The sequence below is a fragment of the Anomaloglossus baeobatrachus genome, chromosome 1 (assembly GCF_048569485.1).
Source record: "Anomaloglossus baeobatrachus isolate aAnoBae1 chromosome 1, aAnoBae1.hap1, whole genome shotgun sequence".
In the NCBI taxonomy this organism is placed as follows: Eukaryota; Metazoa; Chordata; class Amphibia; order Anura; family Aromobatidae; genus Anomaloglossus; species Anomaloglossus baeobatrachus.
Window position 1 is genome coordinate 571,594,303 of NC_134353.1, and position 18,001 is coordinate 571,612,303.

At 42.2% G+C, this 18,001-nt stretch overlaps 1 protein-coding gene across 1 annotated transcript in view; it reads right to left on the minus strand.

Annotated features, from left to right (window-relative positions):
* The window catches only part of UHRF2 (ubiquitin like with PHD and ring finger domains 2), a 205,725-nt gene that overhangs the window by 77,327 nt on the left and 110,397 nt on the right, over positions 1 to 18,001 (minus strand). Inside the window, exons 5-8 of the mRNA XM_075317479.1 lie at positions 15,157 to 15,266; positions 14,264 to 14,450; positions 5,810 to 5,933; positions 1,102 to 1,209 (exon numbers count right to left, since the gene is read on the minus strand). Of these exons, the coding sequence (XP_075173594.1) occupies positions 1,102 to 1,209; positions 5,810 to 5,933; positions 14,264 to 14,450; positions 15,157 to 15,266 (529 nt within the window). The remainder of the gene's footprint in view (positions 1 to 1,101; positions 1,210 to 5,809; positions 5,934 to 14,263; positions 14,451 to 15,156; positions 15,267 to 18,001) is intronic.

The window sequence follows — 18,001 nt, forward strand, 5'->3', positions numbered from 1 at the left end:
GGGCGTGCCCTAGAAAGTGCGGGAATCTGGTGCCCCACTGTGCTGAGTGAGGGGGGAGGAGGATACAAAGTATGCTCCAGCCCTCAGCGCTGACGTCCTGTGCAGCGTCCCGCCCTTCCCCTGACTGGCAGGCCTGGGGGCGGGAATATGCGATATTAGGCCGCAAAAGCCGGGGACTAAAGTTATAAGCGCGGCCGGCAAATAAGCGCGGTCGGCGCGGTAGTCCCCGGCGCACTAACACACCCAGCAGTGCTGCAGTGTGTATGGCACAAGCGCTCCATGCGCGGTCCCCCAAGGGGACACAGAGTACCTCACAGTAGCAGGGCCTTGTCCCTGACGATACCCGGCTCCTGTCCAGCAGATTCCCCAGGGGCTGCGGAGGGAGCACGGTCCCCGTGCCTGGAGACCGATTAGGATCCCACTTCACCCAGAGCCCTTAAGGGATGGGGAAGGAAAACAGCATGTGGCTCCTGCCTATGTACCCGCAATGGGTACCTCAACCTTAACAACACCGCCGACCAGAGTGGGGTGAGAAGGGAGCATGCTGGGGGCCCTGTTATGGGCCCTCTTTTCTTCCATCCGACATAGTCAGCAGCTGCTGCTGACTAAGATGTGGAGCTATGCGTGGATGTCAGCCTCCTTCGCACAAAGCATAAAAACTGAGGAGCCCGTGATGCACGGGGGGTGTATAGGCAGAAGGGGAGGGGCTTTACACTTTTAAGTGTAATACTTTGTGTGGCCTCCGGAGGCAGAAGCTATACACCCAATTGTCTGGGTCTCCCAATGGAGCGACAAAGAAATAGAAGATAAACTGAGATACGGAGATTATGAAAATTGTAAAGTTCTCAATGATCTGTTATAAAAAAGGCCTGGTCTATTGTTCTTTACCTTTACATCAAGCAAGCTTTGTGCTGTGGCGCTGGTTCACAGTACAGCACAATAATACATGTTGGTTCCTAAAGTTCAGGGACTGTTTACATGAAGAATAAATACATGAAGAATTCTAATTTTCTACTATTCTGTCACTATATTGTTAATACAATTTAAAAGAAAAAATCAAAGGAGCTTCAGTCTAGCTAATATAGACAATACAATAAGTACCTGAACTCTGAATTTCCATAGGGCACCCACAGGAACACCAGGGATAGGACCGTAATGATTTGATGGGACAATGGTACACTCTTTAGTACGGCCAACACATGCCATTCCCTTTGGAAAAAAAAACAAAATAAAAAAAAACAAAACAGTGGGTTAGCACAGGCTTACACTAATTACTACATTATAAGCCCTTAGTTGCTTGATAATATCATTGTCTTGGAAGCCACATGTTACATGTCCATTACGGTACCTTCACACACAGCGAGATCGCTAGTAAGCTCGTTGATGAGTCTACAGATTCTATGACACAACAATGATCTCGCTACGTTTGACACATAGCGGCGACCAGGCCCTTGCTGTGAGATCGCTGGTTGTGTTGGAATGGCCTGGACCATTTTTTGATTGTCGAGGTCCTGCTGGGAAGGATGCATCAGTGTGTTTGACGCCTTACCAACGACCTCGTTGACGACTCAGAGCTCAGGGTTCCAACGACCACCGAGATCGTTATACGGGTCGCTACGGTCACTGTATCGTTGCTGCATCGTTGGGAAGATCCGACTGTTTGACATCTCACCAGCGACCACGTAGCGACTTACCAGCGATCCTTATCAGGTCGTATCGTTGTCGTTAAATGTGACGGGGGATTTAGTTATATGGGTCATCATATGAGCCCTTAGGTACAACTAGTTACACTGCTTAGATTGCAGGCATAACTGCAAGGATGGAGATACCATTGGGGCAACTACACAGGGACCAAAATGTTAAAGGGGTATGTATTTCCATCTACAAGATCCTATCCCAATATTTAGTAAGTGTAACAACGAGGCCTAGGACACACGGCGAGCAAAACCGGACGAATGGAATGCGAGTAAAAAAGAAAAGACAAAAAAACACATTCCACTTGAACCAATGTTACTCCATGGGGCCATTCCCATCTGCGATTTTTTTCTCAACCCTAACTAGACCGAGAAAACAATTGTAGCATGCTGTGAGTGTCAGCAAGTCTTCGATCACTCGCACCCATATGGGTGCAAGTGAAACATTGGACTGCACTCGAATGACAGCCAAGTACAGTGCGATAATCGCATCAACTGAGAATGGGGAGATTAATCCTTCACTCTCCTCTGCAGCTGTGATCCGATCGCAGGATTGGATCACAGTATAATGACAATCGGCTCGCGCTTGCAGCAGAGCGGGGGCCAAGGGTCAATAGCATCCGATTCTCTTGCATCAGATGCCATACGCTTATGTAGCCCAAGCCTTATAATATTAGCAAATTCTTTCAATTAGAAATGTAGTATAGATCTCCTGATATAGCCATGTCTCTAACCTCATGTGCAGGACATACAGCTTAGGTCTCCATAGTTACAACCATGAGCAACTAACTGTGGACATAACCATGGATACCTAAGCTGCAATGCCCTGCACATGAGGTAAGATACATGGCTATATCAAGAGGTATTTGCTAATATTATTATTATGTCTACTACATATTGGGCTAGGATCTTTGAGATGGGAATAACCATTTAAGGGGGCCACTAACACCTCCAAAGTAGGTGAAATTGTGCATCATCAAGAGCTATTGGACTCCAAAAAGCCGATATATGGGTCTTACACAGGAGCCCTCTTTTGCTTGTGTTTACGCTGCATAAACCATCCACTGAACATTCCCAGTCTGAAGAATATGATACATGTGTCAAACTTCAAACTAAAATATCTGCCATTTTGGTAATTTCAGGAATTTCTACTATAGGCTTTGTTATTGCTGTGTAGTGGGGCACTTTTTTCAATAGTCTCTTCAATCCATGGTACTCAATTATTGCGGTTACAAAAATTGAAAATGTTATACTACATAATTACTAAAGTGTCTGCAATGTCACAGATTCCTAACTAAATAAAGACAAAAAAAACCGACGAAACAGCATTTGACAACTCTAGGTTCACTCCACAAGGGCCTATAAAAACCACTCCAAAAAACATCTGATATGTACTGTATTCCTAAAAATGCTGATAATATTTCATCTGTTATGTCATCTGTATGGTATTTGTTTTTATACAGCAGTAGTTAATACATTTACAAGATCAAATACAGTTTTCTATGTTGAGAATGGCAAGTCTGATGCTATATGGAATGTTTTTTTATTTTTTGCACATCTATAGACTTGAATAGTTGAATCTCATCCAAAATACAATAGACTTAAGCACATTGGAGTTTTTTTACTCCTATATTCAGTCCGTGTGAAAAAAAGTAAGCATCCGAACAGACCAATTGAATACATTCGTCTGAATTGCGATCACTGTGGGATCAGTTTTTGTCACAAACAGCACTTGGACTGAAAATATGGTCATTTGAATGTAGCCTTAGGTTTCTATTTAATATGTTATGCAGGGAATCTCTCACCACATATATATTCATAGGGAATATACATTTTTGCAAGCCAAAAGAATGAGTTAGGGTGGTCTACAATGGTATTATTTTAAATCCTTTTTATACTGTACAGTAAAGTCTGATCTGCTGCTCTATCCTATACAGCTGGACAGACAAAAAAAATGTATACTTCATGGTAATTAGGTGTTGTATGCCACTGAGAAAGAAAGCACATGTTACAGCCCTCCAATAGAGAGCTATGCTGGATAGTGCTCACCAAATGTACAGGAGAAAGAAAAAACTAAATGTAATAAAAGTCTCCTATTTAATATTTACGATTATAAACCCTGTTGTCTATCTTTAATTTCTCTAGACTGGAACCTTATATTATTTTTTGTTATTAACATTAGACCTATAAAAATAGATTCTAAAAATCAAACTCTGGTTGTTATTCTACGGGAATTTTTGATCACATGCTTGTTGGGAGACGGTTTGGAGTGGATACAAAATTACAATCTATTTAATCCCCTGGCTACGGAAATAATAGCTTTGTTTAAATCTGCTTGCAGTAGCTTGGCACTAACGCATATAGAGAGAAAACGGTATTAGATTTGTACCTTCTGGACTGGATCTGAAATGTTTACTCAAACATAACCTAGAAATTGTTTTCTGCTATGAACATTAGTTACTACAGTCATGGCTGAAAGTGTTAAAACCCTTGAAATTGTTCAGGAAAATGAATCCCCCAGAAAAGTATTACAATTATACATAATTTTGTCATACACATGTTTATTCCTTTTATTTATTGGAACTACACACACAAAGTGTCATTAAAAAAAGCAAATTGGACATAATGTTACACAAAATCCCAAAAATATGCAGGGCAAAATTGTTGGCACCTTTCCAAGCTTGTGGGTAAACAACTTTGTTTTAAGCTTATGTTGCTATTTCAAACTCACCTGTGGCAAGTAATAGATGAGAGTAATAAGAAAACTACACCTGCAACCAGATAAAAAGGTGAGATCCTTTGCATTGTGTGTCTGAGCGTGCCACACAAAGCAAGAAGAGAAAAAGGAAAAGAGAACTGTGAGGACTTGAGAACCAAAATTGTTGAAAAATATCAACAATCTCAATGTTACAAGTCCATCTCCAGAGATGTTGATGTTCCCTTGTCCATATTGCGTAACATAAATCAAGAAATGTACAACCCATGGCACTGAAGATAATCTCTCTGGACGTGGAAAGCAGAGAACAATTGTTGAAAGGTTATAACGCAGGATATTCCGGATGGTGGATAAGCAGCCCCAATCAAGGTTCAAAGAAATTCAAGCTATCCTGCAAGATCAGGGTGCATCAGTGTTTGTGAACTACCCATTGACATGAATGAAATGAAACGCTATGGCAGTAGATCCAGGAGGACCCAACTGCTGACAAAGTGACATAAAAAAGCTAGACTGCAGTTTTACAAAATGTACATGAGTAACCCAAATCCTTCTGGGAAAGTGTTTTGTGAACAGATGAGACCAAGATAGAGCTTTTGGGTAAAAAACATCATTCTACTGTTTACTGAAAACAAAACACTGGAGAGTTCTGAAGTGGCCAGCAATGACTCAGGATCTAAATCCCATCGAACACCTGTGGAAAGATCTTCCTGTTGGGAGAAGGCGGCCTTAAAATATCAGAGACCTGGAGCAGTCTGCAAAAGAAGAATGGTCCAAAATTTCAGTTCAGAGGTGTAAGAAGCTTGTTGATGGTTATAGGAAATGATTGATTGCAGTTATTTATTCCAAAGGGTGTGCAGCCACATATTAAGTTGAGTGTGCCAACAATTTTGTCAGGTACATTTTTGGACTTCAATGTGAAATTATGTCCAACTTGCCTCTTTTCCCTCCCTCTGTTTTTTTTTCTGTTGTTCCAATACACACAAAAGGAAATAAACATGTGTATAACAAAACATGTAATTACAATAATTTTCTGGGAGAAATACTTCATTTTCTGGAACAATTTCAAGAGTGCCAACACTTTTGGCCATGACTAAGTATATTGAGTGAAATGTGTCAGGTGAGAAGGCAGGCCTTTAAAGGGGTTGTCTGGTTAAAACAAATTACTTTTACACATGCTAAACCTATGCTTCATTCTTTCCTTATAGCTCTGCCGAGGAGCGCCGTGCTTTACTTTTCTGGCAGCACCATAAACGGTGCGTTGGTCGGCTGTCCAACCTGCCTCCCCATCTTGAAATAAAGATTAAAGTTCCCCAATTGGGATAAAAGTGCCCTGATCTGCTGATAAGTGTGGGTTCCTATGGAAAGATCATGCTTTTTCTTTGTTTTAAGTACAGATCACCTTGCCCCAGTCTCTTTGGCTCTCAGTGCTTGCTGATGGCATCTTTGCCTTCTTTTTACTTTGCTTCAGTTTTTCTCCAGCTTTCACCACTTCGGTCGAATCATTTTTGCAGGAAGGACAATACCTGAAAGAAGATTTGTCTTGTGAACAATAAAAAAGCACAGCAAGGCTCACGTAGATAAAATACCTGTTTTAACTATATTTATCTATTTTGACTACAGTATATTCTATTACACAAATATAAAAAGGACACATGAGCTATATAGTAGATAGTAACTGTCTGTGTCTCTCTCTCTCTGTATGTCTGTGTGTGTCTCTCTCTCTGTGTGTGTGTCTCTCTCTCTGTCTGTGTCTCTCTCTCTGTGTCTCTCTCTGTGTCTCTCTCTCTCTGTGTGTCTGTTTCTCTCTCTCTCTCTGTGTGTCTGTGTGTCTCTCTCTGTATGTCTGTGTGTCTCTCTCTCTCTCTGTGTCTCTCTCTCTCTCTGTGTCTCTCTCTGTGTCTGTCTCTCTGTCTCTTTCCCCGTCTGTCTCTGTCTCTTTCCCCGTCTGTCTCTGTCTCTTTCCCCGTCTGTCTCTGTCTCTTTCCCCGTCTGTCTCTGTCTCTTTCCCCGTCTGTCTCTGTCTCTTTCCCCGTCTGTCTCTGTCTCTTTCCCCGTCTGTCTCTGTCTCTTTCCCCGTCTGTCTCTGTCTCTTTCCCCGTCTGTCTCTGTCTCTTTCCCCGTCTGTCTCTTTCCCCGTCTGTCTCTGTCTCTTTTCCCGTCTGTCTCTGTCTCTTTCCCCGTCTGTCTCTGTCTCTTTCCCCATCTGTCTGTCTCCGTCTGTCTCTTTCCCTGTCTGTCTCTCTGTCTCCTCACCGACATCATATTACCTCACACACATAAGCTTCTTATACTGTGACTCTCTTTTGTTCCTAGACCAACCAATCACAACTCCTATTAATAACCAGTAGTTCCAGGCTCCATAGACGAACATTGCGCATCGAATATTCGCGAATAGTGGCGACCTATGCGAAAAATATTTGCAAAGCCGAATATTTGAGGTATTTGATCATCCCTATTAATAACCAATCCAAAATTTTTAAATCTGACAAAAAAAAAAATCTGACTAAATTTGAATGCTTCAATGGTTCCCATTGATTCTGAGACTATTTTTTCACAAGACATTGTACTTTATAATAGTGGTATGTTTAGATTGATATTTTTTGTTTTTGTGTAAAAATATCATAATTTTGGCAAAAATTTAGAAAAATCTGCAATTTTCAATTTTTATATCTTTAAACCAGTTATGCTGTACAAAAGAATTAACAAATAACATTTCTAATATTTCTACTTTATGTGCAGCTGCTGAAAAGTCTTTGGATTTACCCATAAAGAAACGAGATAGGATGATGAAACTTTACATTTATTGCACATACTCTCCACTGATGTCAACACACTTCTTAGGCTGCTTTCACACCTCCGGTTTTTCCTGTGCGGCACAATCCGGCACTTTGCAGGAAAACCGCAACAAGTTTTTTTTGCTGCCGGTTGCGTTTTTCCTGCATAGACTTTAATTAGTGCCGCATGGGCTTGCGTACCGTCCGGTTTTTGCCGCATGCGGCAGATTTAGCCGATGCGGCGGCCGGATGGAACGTTGCCTTGCACGTTTTTTTGTGCGGCAAAAAAACCCGTATCGCGCCACATCCGGCCAATGCGGCGCATTTTTCAATGCATGCCTATGGACGCCGGATGCGGCGCGATGTGGCAAAAAACGCATCCGGTCGCCTCATGCGGTTTTTGCCACTGTGCATGCTCAGTAGCATGCCGCAAGCGGCAAAAACCGGACGGGCCGCATTTAAAAAACGTATGCAAAGGATGCGGCTTTTTCGCCGCATCCTTTGCATAGGTTTTAGAGCCGGACTGGCCGGCTCTGCACCTACCGGATGTGTGAAAGCAGCCTTACATTGGTATTCCAAGTTCTGTAAGCCTAGCAAAAAGAAGGATTTCAGTTGTGCCTCAAACCAGGCATCAGTAGCAGCAATGGCATCAGAAATGGTGTGAAATTTAGTACCCTTGAAGTGCTTCTTCAGGTTTGGAAACAAATGATATTTGAAGGGAGCTAGATCTGGTGAATAAGGTGGATGGTCAACCAGGTGGAAGCCAAGCTCTGCCAGTTTTGCCAAGCTTGCTTGTGCAGTGTGAGTGGAGGCGTTGTCTTGCAGGAACAACATTCTTTTAGACAGCTTGCCAAGCCTTTTGGACTTCAGAACTGTCTTCAATTGTTCCAAAAGTTCAATGTAATACCTTGCATTGATGCTGGAACCCTTTTGAAGGTAGTCCACTAGCAGACTGCCTTCCATATCCCAGAACACATACGCCATCACCTTAGTGGCTGATTTTTGCACCCTGAACTTCTTTGGATGAGGAGAACCACTGTACCTCTACTCGTTTGACTGCTCCTTGTTTTCAGGGTCATACAAATAAATCCAGGTCTCATCCATAGTGACCAGTCGATCCAGGAAGTTCTTATCAGTCTGGAAACACTGACAAATGGACTGGGAAGTTTTCACTCGCATGCTTCTCTGATCTATTGTCAAACATTTGGGAGCCCACTTTGTAGATCGCTTCCTCATGTCCAAATGTTCATGGATAATGACAAACCCGTTCACGGGAAATCCCCATGATGTCTGCTATTGCTTTAGCTGAAATTCGTCGAAATTCTTGATTATGAGGTTGTGCACAGCATCGACGATCTCCGGAACAACAACCACTCTCAGTCGTCCAGGTCGTTCCTCATCATTCCTGCTGAAGTGTCCCGTTTTAAATTTGGTAATCCAGTTCTTAACTGCAGAATATGAAGAGCATTGATCCCCAATGTCTGCGACATATCACCATGAATATCCTTATACAGGGATTTATTGCATTCATATTTGCTTAACCACCCATTAAGAACTAGAACTAAATGGGAGGGAGAAATAGATGGAATAACTGATGAGGTGTGGGAAAGTATCCTGGAATACATGAATTATCAATGAGTGAACCAGCAAGATTATCCCACTTTTATATGGTGCATAGCGCATATAGATCCCCGCTAATTATGTGTAAAATGGGACTGAGGAGTAACTCTGAATGTCCTAGATCTAATGGAGACGATGCCGGCATCTTCCATATGATGTGGACGTGCCCCAGGTTGACATCTTTCTGAATAACTGTTCTTAACAAAATAGAAGGAGCTTATAGATGCAAAATTCTCAGACAACCTTTGGTATGTCTTCTGGAATATGTAGAGGAAATCAGAGTTGACAACATTTTTAAAACAGTGATAGCCAGACTGCTATATGCGGCAAGGAAAGTAATTGCCAAACACTGGATGCAGGGGGACCCACCGACTAGAGGTGAATTTATCGTATATGTTAATTATATTGCTCGAATGGAGAGAAGCATATATGGGAAAAGGAAACAACTTGCACTTTTTGAAAGACTGTGGAATCTGTGGTTGCAGTATGGATAAATATTAGGACTGGGAGATGTTGGTCTCTTAGCGGGGATACTTGGTTCTATACATTCCAATATATGTCACTGAAAGTTACAAACGAGAGGCTTTTTTTGTAAAAATGCGAGTAATATGTACGCTGAGGGGGGAGGGGAGGGACAGTTTGTAGTTATGTTTATTACTTATGGAAAATGACATTGGCTTTATATATGTAATGAAAAATAAAAAATATCTGATTAAAAAAAAAAATTTCATTGCTTTACCTCCAAATTTTTCACTTTTGCAAGAAATAACACAAAAAAATGGTCTCCACAGTTAGTTACTCAGTTTCTTCTAAGCATGGCAACACCCTACATGTAGTCAAAAAGTTCTGTTTGGATAAACAGCTGAGCTCAGAAGGGAAAAAGCAACATTTGGTATTTGAAGTATAAATTTCGCTGGAATAGATTTCAGACATCATGTCTCAATTGCTGAGCCACTGAGGTACCAAAATAGCAAAAAAAAAAACCACAAGTGACCCCATTTTTTAAACTAGACCTATCAAGGAATTCATCTAGGGCTGTGCTCAGCATTTTGAATCAATGGGTGCTTCACAGAACTTTATAAACTATGGATGTGAAAACAAAAGTTATTTTTTTGTAATTTTCACAAAGGATAATAGTAGAAAACAGACCCATAATTTGTTACGCAAGTTCTCCCCCGAATAGAAGTATACTCAATATGTGGTCAAAAACTCCTGTTTGAGCCCACGGCAGGACCCATGAAGGAAAGAGCGCCATTTTATTTTTGCAAGGTACATTTGTCTCGCATAGATTGCAAATACCATGTTGCATTTGCAGAGACCATGACAAGCCAAAACAGTGGAATGCTTCCCCGACTTCCACCAAGTGACTCCATTTTGGAAACTAGCCCTCAAGGAAGGAATTCATCTACATGTATACTGAACATTTTTAACGTACAGGTGATTCACAAAACTTTATAACATTTAAATGTGAAAATAAAAAAAATAATTTTTCCGACAAATACTTTTCGCACCAAATTTATAATTTACATAAAGGGTAATAGGAGTACGTGGACCCCATAATTTTTTATGCAAATACTCCTGAACACAGTGACATCTCATATATGGTCAAAACTAATGTTTGGGCAAATGGCAGGGCTCAGAAAGCAAAGGGTGCGGTTTAATTGTTGGAAAGCAAATTTGGACATCATGTTGCATTTGCAGAGCCCCTGAGGTGGCAAAAAAAGCATAAACACCACATGACCTGATTTAGCAAACTAAACTGTACAATTAATTCATCTATTGGTGTGGTGAGCATTTTTAATTCACAAAACACAGAATTTTACAAGATTGGGCCATGAAAATGAAAAACGTAGGGTTGTTCACCTAAAATTTTACTTTAAGCGGGCTTTACACGCTACGACATCGCTCAAGTGATCTCGTTGGGGTCACGGAATTTGCGACGCACATCTGGTCACTTTAGCGATGCCGTTGCGTGCGACACCTATGAGCGATTTTTCATCGTCGCAAAAACGTTAAAAATCGTTCATCGGTGACATGGGGGTCCATTCTCAAATATCGTTACTGCAGCAGTAACGAAGTTGTTCCTCGTTCCTGCGGCAGCACACATCGCTCCGTGTGACACGACAGGAACGAGGAACCTCACCTTACCTGCGTCCCGGCCACAATGCGAAAGGAAGGAGGTGGGCGGGATGTTACGTTCCGCTCATCTCCGCCCCTCCACTTCTATTGGGCGGCGGTTCAGTGACGCTGCTGTGACGTCGCTGTGACGCTGAACGAACCGCCCCCTTAGAAAGGAGGCGGTTCGCCGGTCACAGCGCCGTCGCAGGGAAGGTAAGTCCGTGTGACGGGTCCGGGCGATGCTGTGCGACACGGGCAGCGATTGGCCTGTGTCGCACAACCGATGGGGGCGGGTACGCACGCTGGCGATATCGGTACCGATATCGCACTGTGTAAAGCGGCCTTTAGCCTCAAGTTTTAATTCACACAAGGGGTAATAGGATAAAATGGACAGGACAATTTGTTATGTAGATATTACTGAATGTGGAAGTACCCAAGAAGTTGTTTTACACCACTGTTTGTGCACACAGCAGGATGGGATGGGAAGGAGTGCTCTTCTGTTAAATTCTGTTATAGATTGTGGCCTTCATTAGCCCAGCCCATGAGGTGCCAGGATCAGCAGAAACCCCAACAAGTGATCCCATATTCGAAACGTCACTGCTTATGGAATTCACCTAGGGGTCTAGCGAGTATTTTGAACCTACAGATGCCTCTCATAATTTTAACACTGGGACATGGTAATATATAATTTTATGGGTACATTTTTTTAGTTTTTTATTACCTGCAAGTCTGTCAGTTACACAAGGTTTAATAGGTGAAACTGGACCCCACAATTTACTGCACACTTTCTTCTGAGTGTGGTGATGCTCTATATGTCGTCAGAAACTATGGTTAAGGCACACAGCAGGGCTGAGCATGAAGGAGCGATATTTGGAACACAATTTTGTTAGATTAGTTTGCAGATCCCCTAAGGTGCCAGAACAGGAGAAAAACCCCAAAAGTGGCCCCATTGTACAAATTGCACCTCTCAATGAATTTATTTATGGCTGCTGTAACTATTTAGCAATGCCTTTTTTTCTGGAGAATTGCAAATATGCCAGATTAATGCCCAAACATTGTGCCCAGCTTGTGCTTTTGGAGACATGCATCCCCTAATTGTTAAATGAGTTCTCCCAATTACAATAATGCCACACACAGGGGTTGCTGACAAGGTGGCGGGCATTTGGAACTGTAGATTTTGATTGATTTTATTTGAGGGGGTGGGAGCTGATGCTTTTCCAGAACCATTGTTTTTCCAATAATGTGGGAACCCCCTACATTTCCAGTGACAGATAAACCTTAGTGGAGGCTGCTTTTGTGTGGGATATGTTAGGGTTTATATTGGTAATATTTTGGGGTACATTACATCTTTTGATTGCTTTCAGTATATGGCTGGATCACATTCTTGTTTTCTGTGCTGAGCACTTACAATTGGGATTCCATGTAAATCTCACAAAAATGTGATTCTAACGAAAACCCTCCACAGAACCATTCACTGTAATCAGTTAGACGGAGACACATTGGACGCCTAAAATAATGGGACACCACCAGAACAGAGACCAGACTGAGTCCATCTGCCTCATAGCGAGTGGTTCCTCAGGGGTTTTTGTCTGAATCGCGGTATTTGTGATTTACACGGAAATCCTGATGTAAGCACTCGGCGGAGAACACAGGGTAAATATGAACGGAGCCATAATCTGATTTTTGGGAGGTACTATGAAAAAAAAAATAAAATAGACAGCAGTACAAGAATAGTTCTTACTTGTATTTTTGCACGGTTCACTGTGTGGTATAAGTGATGAGATGGATTTATTCTTCTGGTCAGTGCGATTACAGCAATCCCAAATCTATATACTTTTTCTGTTTTGCTGCTATCATAAGTAAAGCTTGTTTATAAAAAAACAAAACAGTATTTGTGGACATATGCTGAGAGCTGAAACTTGTTTTCATTTTTTAACAGAAAAGAGCTGTATCCAGGCTTATTTTTTGCATGACAAGTTTAAGAATTTTTTTGGTACCATTTTGGGGAAAAAAACCTTTTGATTGCTTTTTATTGAGATTTTTCAGATGCCGAATGAACAAAAAACAGCAATTCACCTATTGTTTTTAGATATTTTTTTTGCATGGTTCACCATGCGGTAAAAGCTACAACACTCGTTAACGGTTTATTCTTTGGGTCAGCACAATTATAATGATAACCACATTTTTCTTTTTTAAGCTTTCCTACTTTTACACACCAAAACAATATTTTACAAAAAAAGAGTTTGTTTTTTTGCATCACCATGTTCTGGAAGATGTAAATTATTTTTTGCTGAATGTATTATATTATATAATATTAGTTATCGTTTTGTGGGATGGTTTGGCATTTTTCATTTGTTTTATGTTTTTACACAACTTTTTGATTGCTTTTTCTTGAATTTTTTGTATGTCAGCATGATGGGGAAAAAGTGTCATGATAGGCATGTTTTTTTTTTACCCAAGTGCTTGCCGTACGTTATAAGTAATGACAGCTTTACAGATCAGGTTGTTCCTGACGCATCAATACAAATTATGTGTAAGCTGTTGTATTTTGGGTTTTTTTTTTTTTTAAACACAAAGGTTGTAGTTTAAGTGGCAAAATGTTTTTTCTTGATTTGAGTGCAATATTTCTATGTGCCTTGTGTTACACATTTTATGTACCTTTTTTCTTAGGTTTTCCCTACGTGGGACATATTTTTTTACTTTCATGATTCGTCTAATGTACTGCAGTGCCAGAGAACCATCTGTGACTCACTTACTGTGCCTGTTAGGCCCTGCTTATAGCAAGATCTAACAGGCCATGGTACTGTAGAGTCATCAGATAACCTTGGGGGCAACCATTGACGCCTGTGATTATCATCACTGGGGTCCGATGGTGGCAAAGTTTTACTATCTTAAAAACTTATAATGCTGTCAATTGGGTATTTAAGTGGTTAATTGGCCTCGACCGGTTTATGTACAGCTGTCACCCGTGAAATTTTTGTTAGCGGGGGTGGTGGTGGGGGTTACTAATTTATATCTCATGAGGGAATAAGGCCTCTTACCGATTGCCATTTTAATGCCTATCAGCAGTTGTTAAAGGGTTAAGCCTATAGGTTTATACATCTTTAAGGTCTTACATCCTTCTATACAGGCTGTGAATCATTACACATATAAGCTCCAAGTTGTGTTAAAATTAGGCAATAACTGTGGTGGCCTCCAAACTAAAAGGACTTCACAAGCATCACTTCCATACCTGTGTAAGGAACAAGCACATTTCAATCTCACAAATAAACAATTTATTACCTATCACAAGAGAGTCACTTTGAACATTACAGAATTAAAATCACATGAAACAAACATACCAGTCTTCATCTTCAGGTATCTTGGACAGTGGAGGATTTAGGCAGTATATGTGGTAAGCCATATTGCATTCATCACATAAAAGTTGCATATGTGCATCCTGCTTTCCGCCACATAAATAGCATGAGCAGAAACGGCATTCTGCGTTGGGGTCTGCCTTGCAATGTTTGCATTCTGGACCACTCTTCCCTTTAAATAAATAATAGTTAAACCTTAGCATTTGGGTAGGGATTTAAAACAAAATTAGATTTTACATACATTCAAGTGTAACTTCAGTTATCTGAAGAAGACATCAAAAAAGAAAAAAAAAAAACAACTTTACAACTTGCATACAACAAAAAAATTATTGCAATCTGTCAGAGAAAGTGATAGTTTGTTTAGGCAAAATTTATGTGTAGTATGTTCATGTGCACACTATTTTTAAAGGGAACCTGTAATTAGATTCATGCTGCCCAAAAATCAAGCAGCATAAAGCAAAGCATGGCGACGTCTTTGCAGCCAATTCTGCAATGTTTCAGAGAAACCAGTTTGAAAAGTCAGATGGGAACTATAAAGCGAGACCTAATTCATCCAGTGCCGCCCCCTGCTGGCTTCTTGCTGATATGATTTAGTTGATTGCTAGGTTTCCATGTATACACAGGGGAGAAACCTGTCAATAAACTGGTGGGAGGCAGGGAGAAGCCAGATTGGGAGATCATTGGACTATTCAGGTCTTTCTTTATAGTCCTCACTTGGCTTTCTCTGAAAAGCTACTGTGTTACAGTGAAAAACAAATCCGGCTATAATCACGCTTCCAGGTTCCATTCATGCTGCCCATGGTTCATACAGCATGACTCTAATGACTGGTTCTCTTTAAACTACTGAAAGAACACTATGGCACTTTAAATCAACTTACTTTTAAATTCTCCATCTCCAGATGACAGAGGATATGCTCCAGGCTTCTCTATCTTGTATATCTCATCAGAAAAAACAACTTTACAGTCATTAATTGCATCATCAGGACCACTGAAACAAACAAACAAACATATATAAATCAATCACCATGCAAACTAAGGTATAGATAATAAATTCTGAATGATATAAGAAAACACAATTAAGAGTTCCTTTAATACTAAGCAGTAGCCACATGAACCTACTATTTAAGCCACAAATTTCTATTTCTTCTACAAAGACCTTCTATAAATATAAATGTAATTTAACTTTACCTCTGTCTCAATTAATGATTTGTTGGTTATGTGTTAAAAGGATTTTTTTGTCTTTGCAAAATAAAGCATATTACTAGCATATACAATAATTTGCAGATATCATGGATATGTCATGTTGTAAAGAAAAGCATGGTGCTACCTGCCACAACTGTAAGGAGTAAATCCAGGGGTGAGTGTGTTACGAATCGTCGCTGCCGTAGCCACAAGCAGCCTGCAGCGGTTCCTGCTACGCCTAGGCACTGGCTGCTATTTTTGGCCGTCCCTCGGGTCGTCCAGCTGGCGGCTTATTCCTCCACTTCTAAGTGTGGAGATAAACTAGGGTGCATGCCGATTTACCCCAGCCAGAGCCTAAGTCCAGTGTTTCGCCTAGTGAGCATGCTCAGCCTGTTAGTACCATTTCTGAGGCCAAGTCCTCAGTTCAGGCTACTGAGCATGCTCCCAAACTTCGTGTGAAAAGCCTCTTTGCACAGGTTCTTGGGGCTTCGGTTTGTGGGTAAGTCCTGTGTTGTTCCTACTGAGCATGCTCAGGCTGATAGTCTGATTTCCGAGTCTATGTCGGTTGTTCAGGCTACTGAGCATGCTCAGGCACTTAGTGCATTGGAGGCCAAGTACGGTAAGGACTTCACTGGGCAAGTCCGTGAGGTGACAGGCCCTGATAGGCCAGAGGGCATCAGGTGTTCTGATGACGTGGCCACTCCGGACTGGCTCACGGAGGCCCGCCCCTATTGCCTGGCATCCCACCGTTGGTCATCAAACAATGACTGGTGAGGTGTTTGGGGCGGTGCTGCCATTGTGTTATCAGTGACATGGCAGTTCCGGATAAGCCGCTGGTGATGTCACTGATGATGTGGCACTCCGCAATTTGCCCCTGGAGGCGCCATTGTGGTTCACCCTGGGTTTGGGGTGGACCCTAAGTGATATAAGGGGCTGGAGACAGCATGGAGGAGCGCAGTCTTCATGTATGCTCAGACATAGCACACCTCCATGTTTAGAGCCTCATTGCGGCCATAGCCTTAGGTCTGGAAGCGGTAGGCAAGGATAGGCATCCGATGCTTGTCACGCCAAGACACCCATGTCTCAGCACGTTAGGGTCAGGCGCCGGGCTTCCTCCTCCTACCGTCCAGCTCTGCACAGGCAGCCCAGTGGAGTTAACTGGGCTGCGGCTGCTGCGCCACCTGTCCATTGGTGTTCCTCCTACGTGCACGGACAGCGCATCCCAGGACCCCAGTGGAGTTAACAGGGGTGTTCCTGGTCTGGGTGTGTGGACCCTGTGGTGTGAATAGGGTTCACAGTCTCCTGATCCAAGTGCTATTTAAGTGAGATCGGGCTCCTATTATTTCTGAGCCACCCAGCTCTGTATTCTCCGCCTAATCTTTGGGTTGCCAGCAGCTCTTTTACCATCTGGAAGCACGGTGGACCCCGACTTACGATTGGGATATAAACCACCTTATCCTAATCCGCCAGTCTCCACATAACAGTGTGGGTGTCTCTTTCCATTATAGGCAGAGAAAAGGTCAAACAAGTAGACATCTCCTCTCTAATGCTCCTCCTGTTTTGCCAGTAGTGACTATAGTGAAGTTTAGGCCCAATAAGATCAGTGCATAAAATCTGACCATACTAAATGTAGATTGTATTAAAACTTTAAAAAGGTAGCTTCACCTTTAAATACTTTTAAAGGGAACCTGTCACCACTTTTTTAGCCTATAAGCTGCGGCCACCACCACCGCGCTGTTATATACAGCATTCTAACATGCTGTATATAAGAGAGCAGGCCAGGGGTATAACATAAAAAAAAACACTTTATAATACTTACCTAACGGTCACGCGGTGGGCCTTATGGACATCTCCGTTCTCCGGTGCCAGCGCCTCCTCTTTCGGCCATCTTCGTACTCTTTCTGAAGCCTTGGTGCATGACGCGGCTACATCATATACACTCGCCGGTCCTGCGCAGGCACACTACAATATTTTTATCTGCCCTGCTCGGGGCATATCAAAGTGCGCCTGCTCAGGAACTGAATGCCGGCGAGTGTGGATTACCTCGGACCCGTCATGCACCGCGGCTAGAGAAGAAGGAGCACAAAGATGGCCAAAAGAGGCGGCGCCAGCACCAGACTACGGAGACGCCCATAAGGGCGCCGTGCGCCCACCGCACGACCGTTAGTTATACCCCTGGCCTGGGCTCTTATATACAGCATGTTAGAATGCTGTATATAAGAGCCCGGTGGTGGTGGCCGCAGCTTAGAGCCAGAAAAAAGTGGTGACAGGTTCCCTTTAAAGGGAACCTGTCACTCAATTCATGCTGCCTAAAACACTGGCAATATCAGTGGGAGATTTTGCAGCCAGGTTTGTTTGAAAAAGCCAGCTGGCGGCCACTGGAATATGCAAGACTAGTTCGATGCCATTCCCTGACAGCTTCTACAGCACTACATGCAAGGGGGAGACCAGTCAATTAACTAAACTGATGGGGGGAGAAGCTGGCTGCACTAGTCTCATTTCTCCAAATAGAACAAGGCTTTTTACACTAGGTTTTCTTTG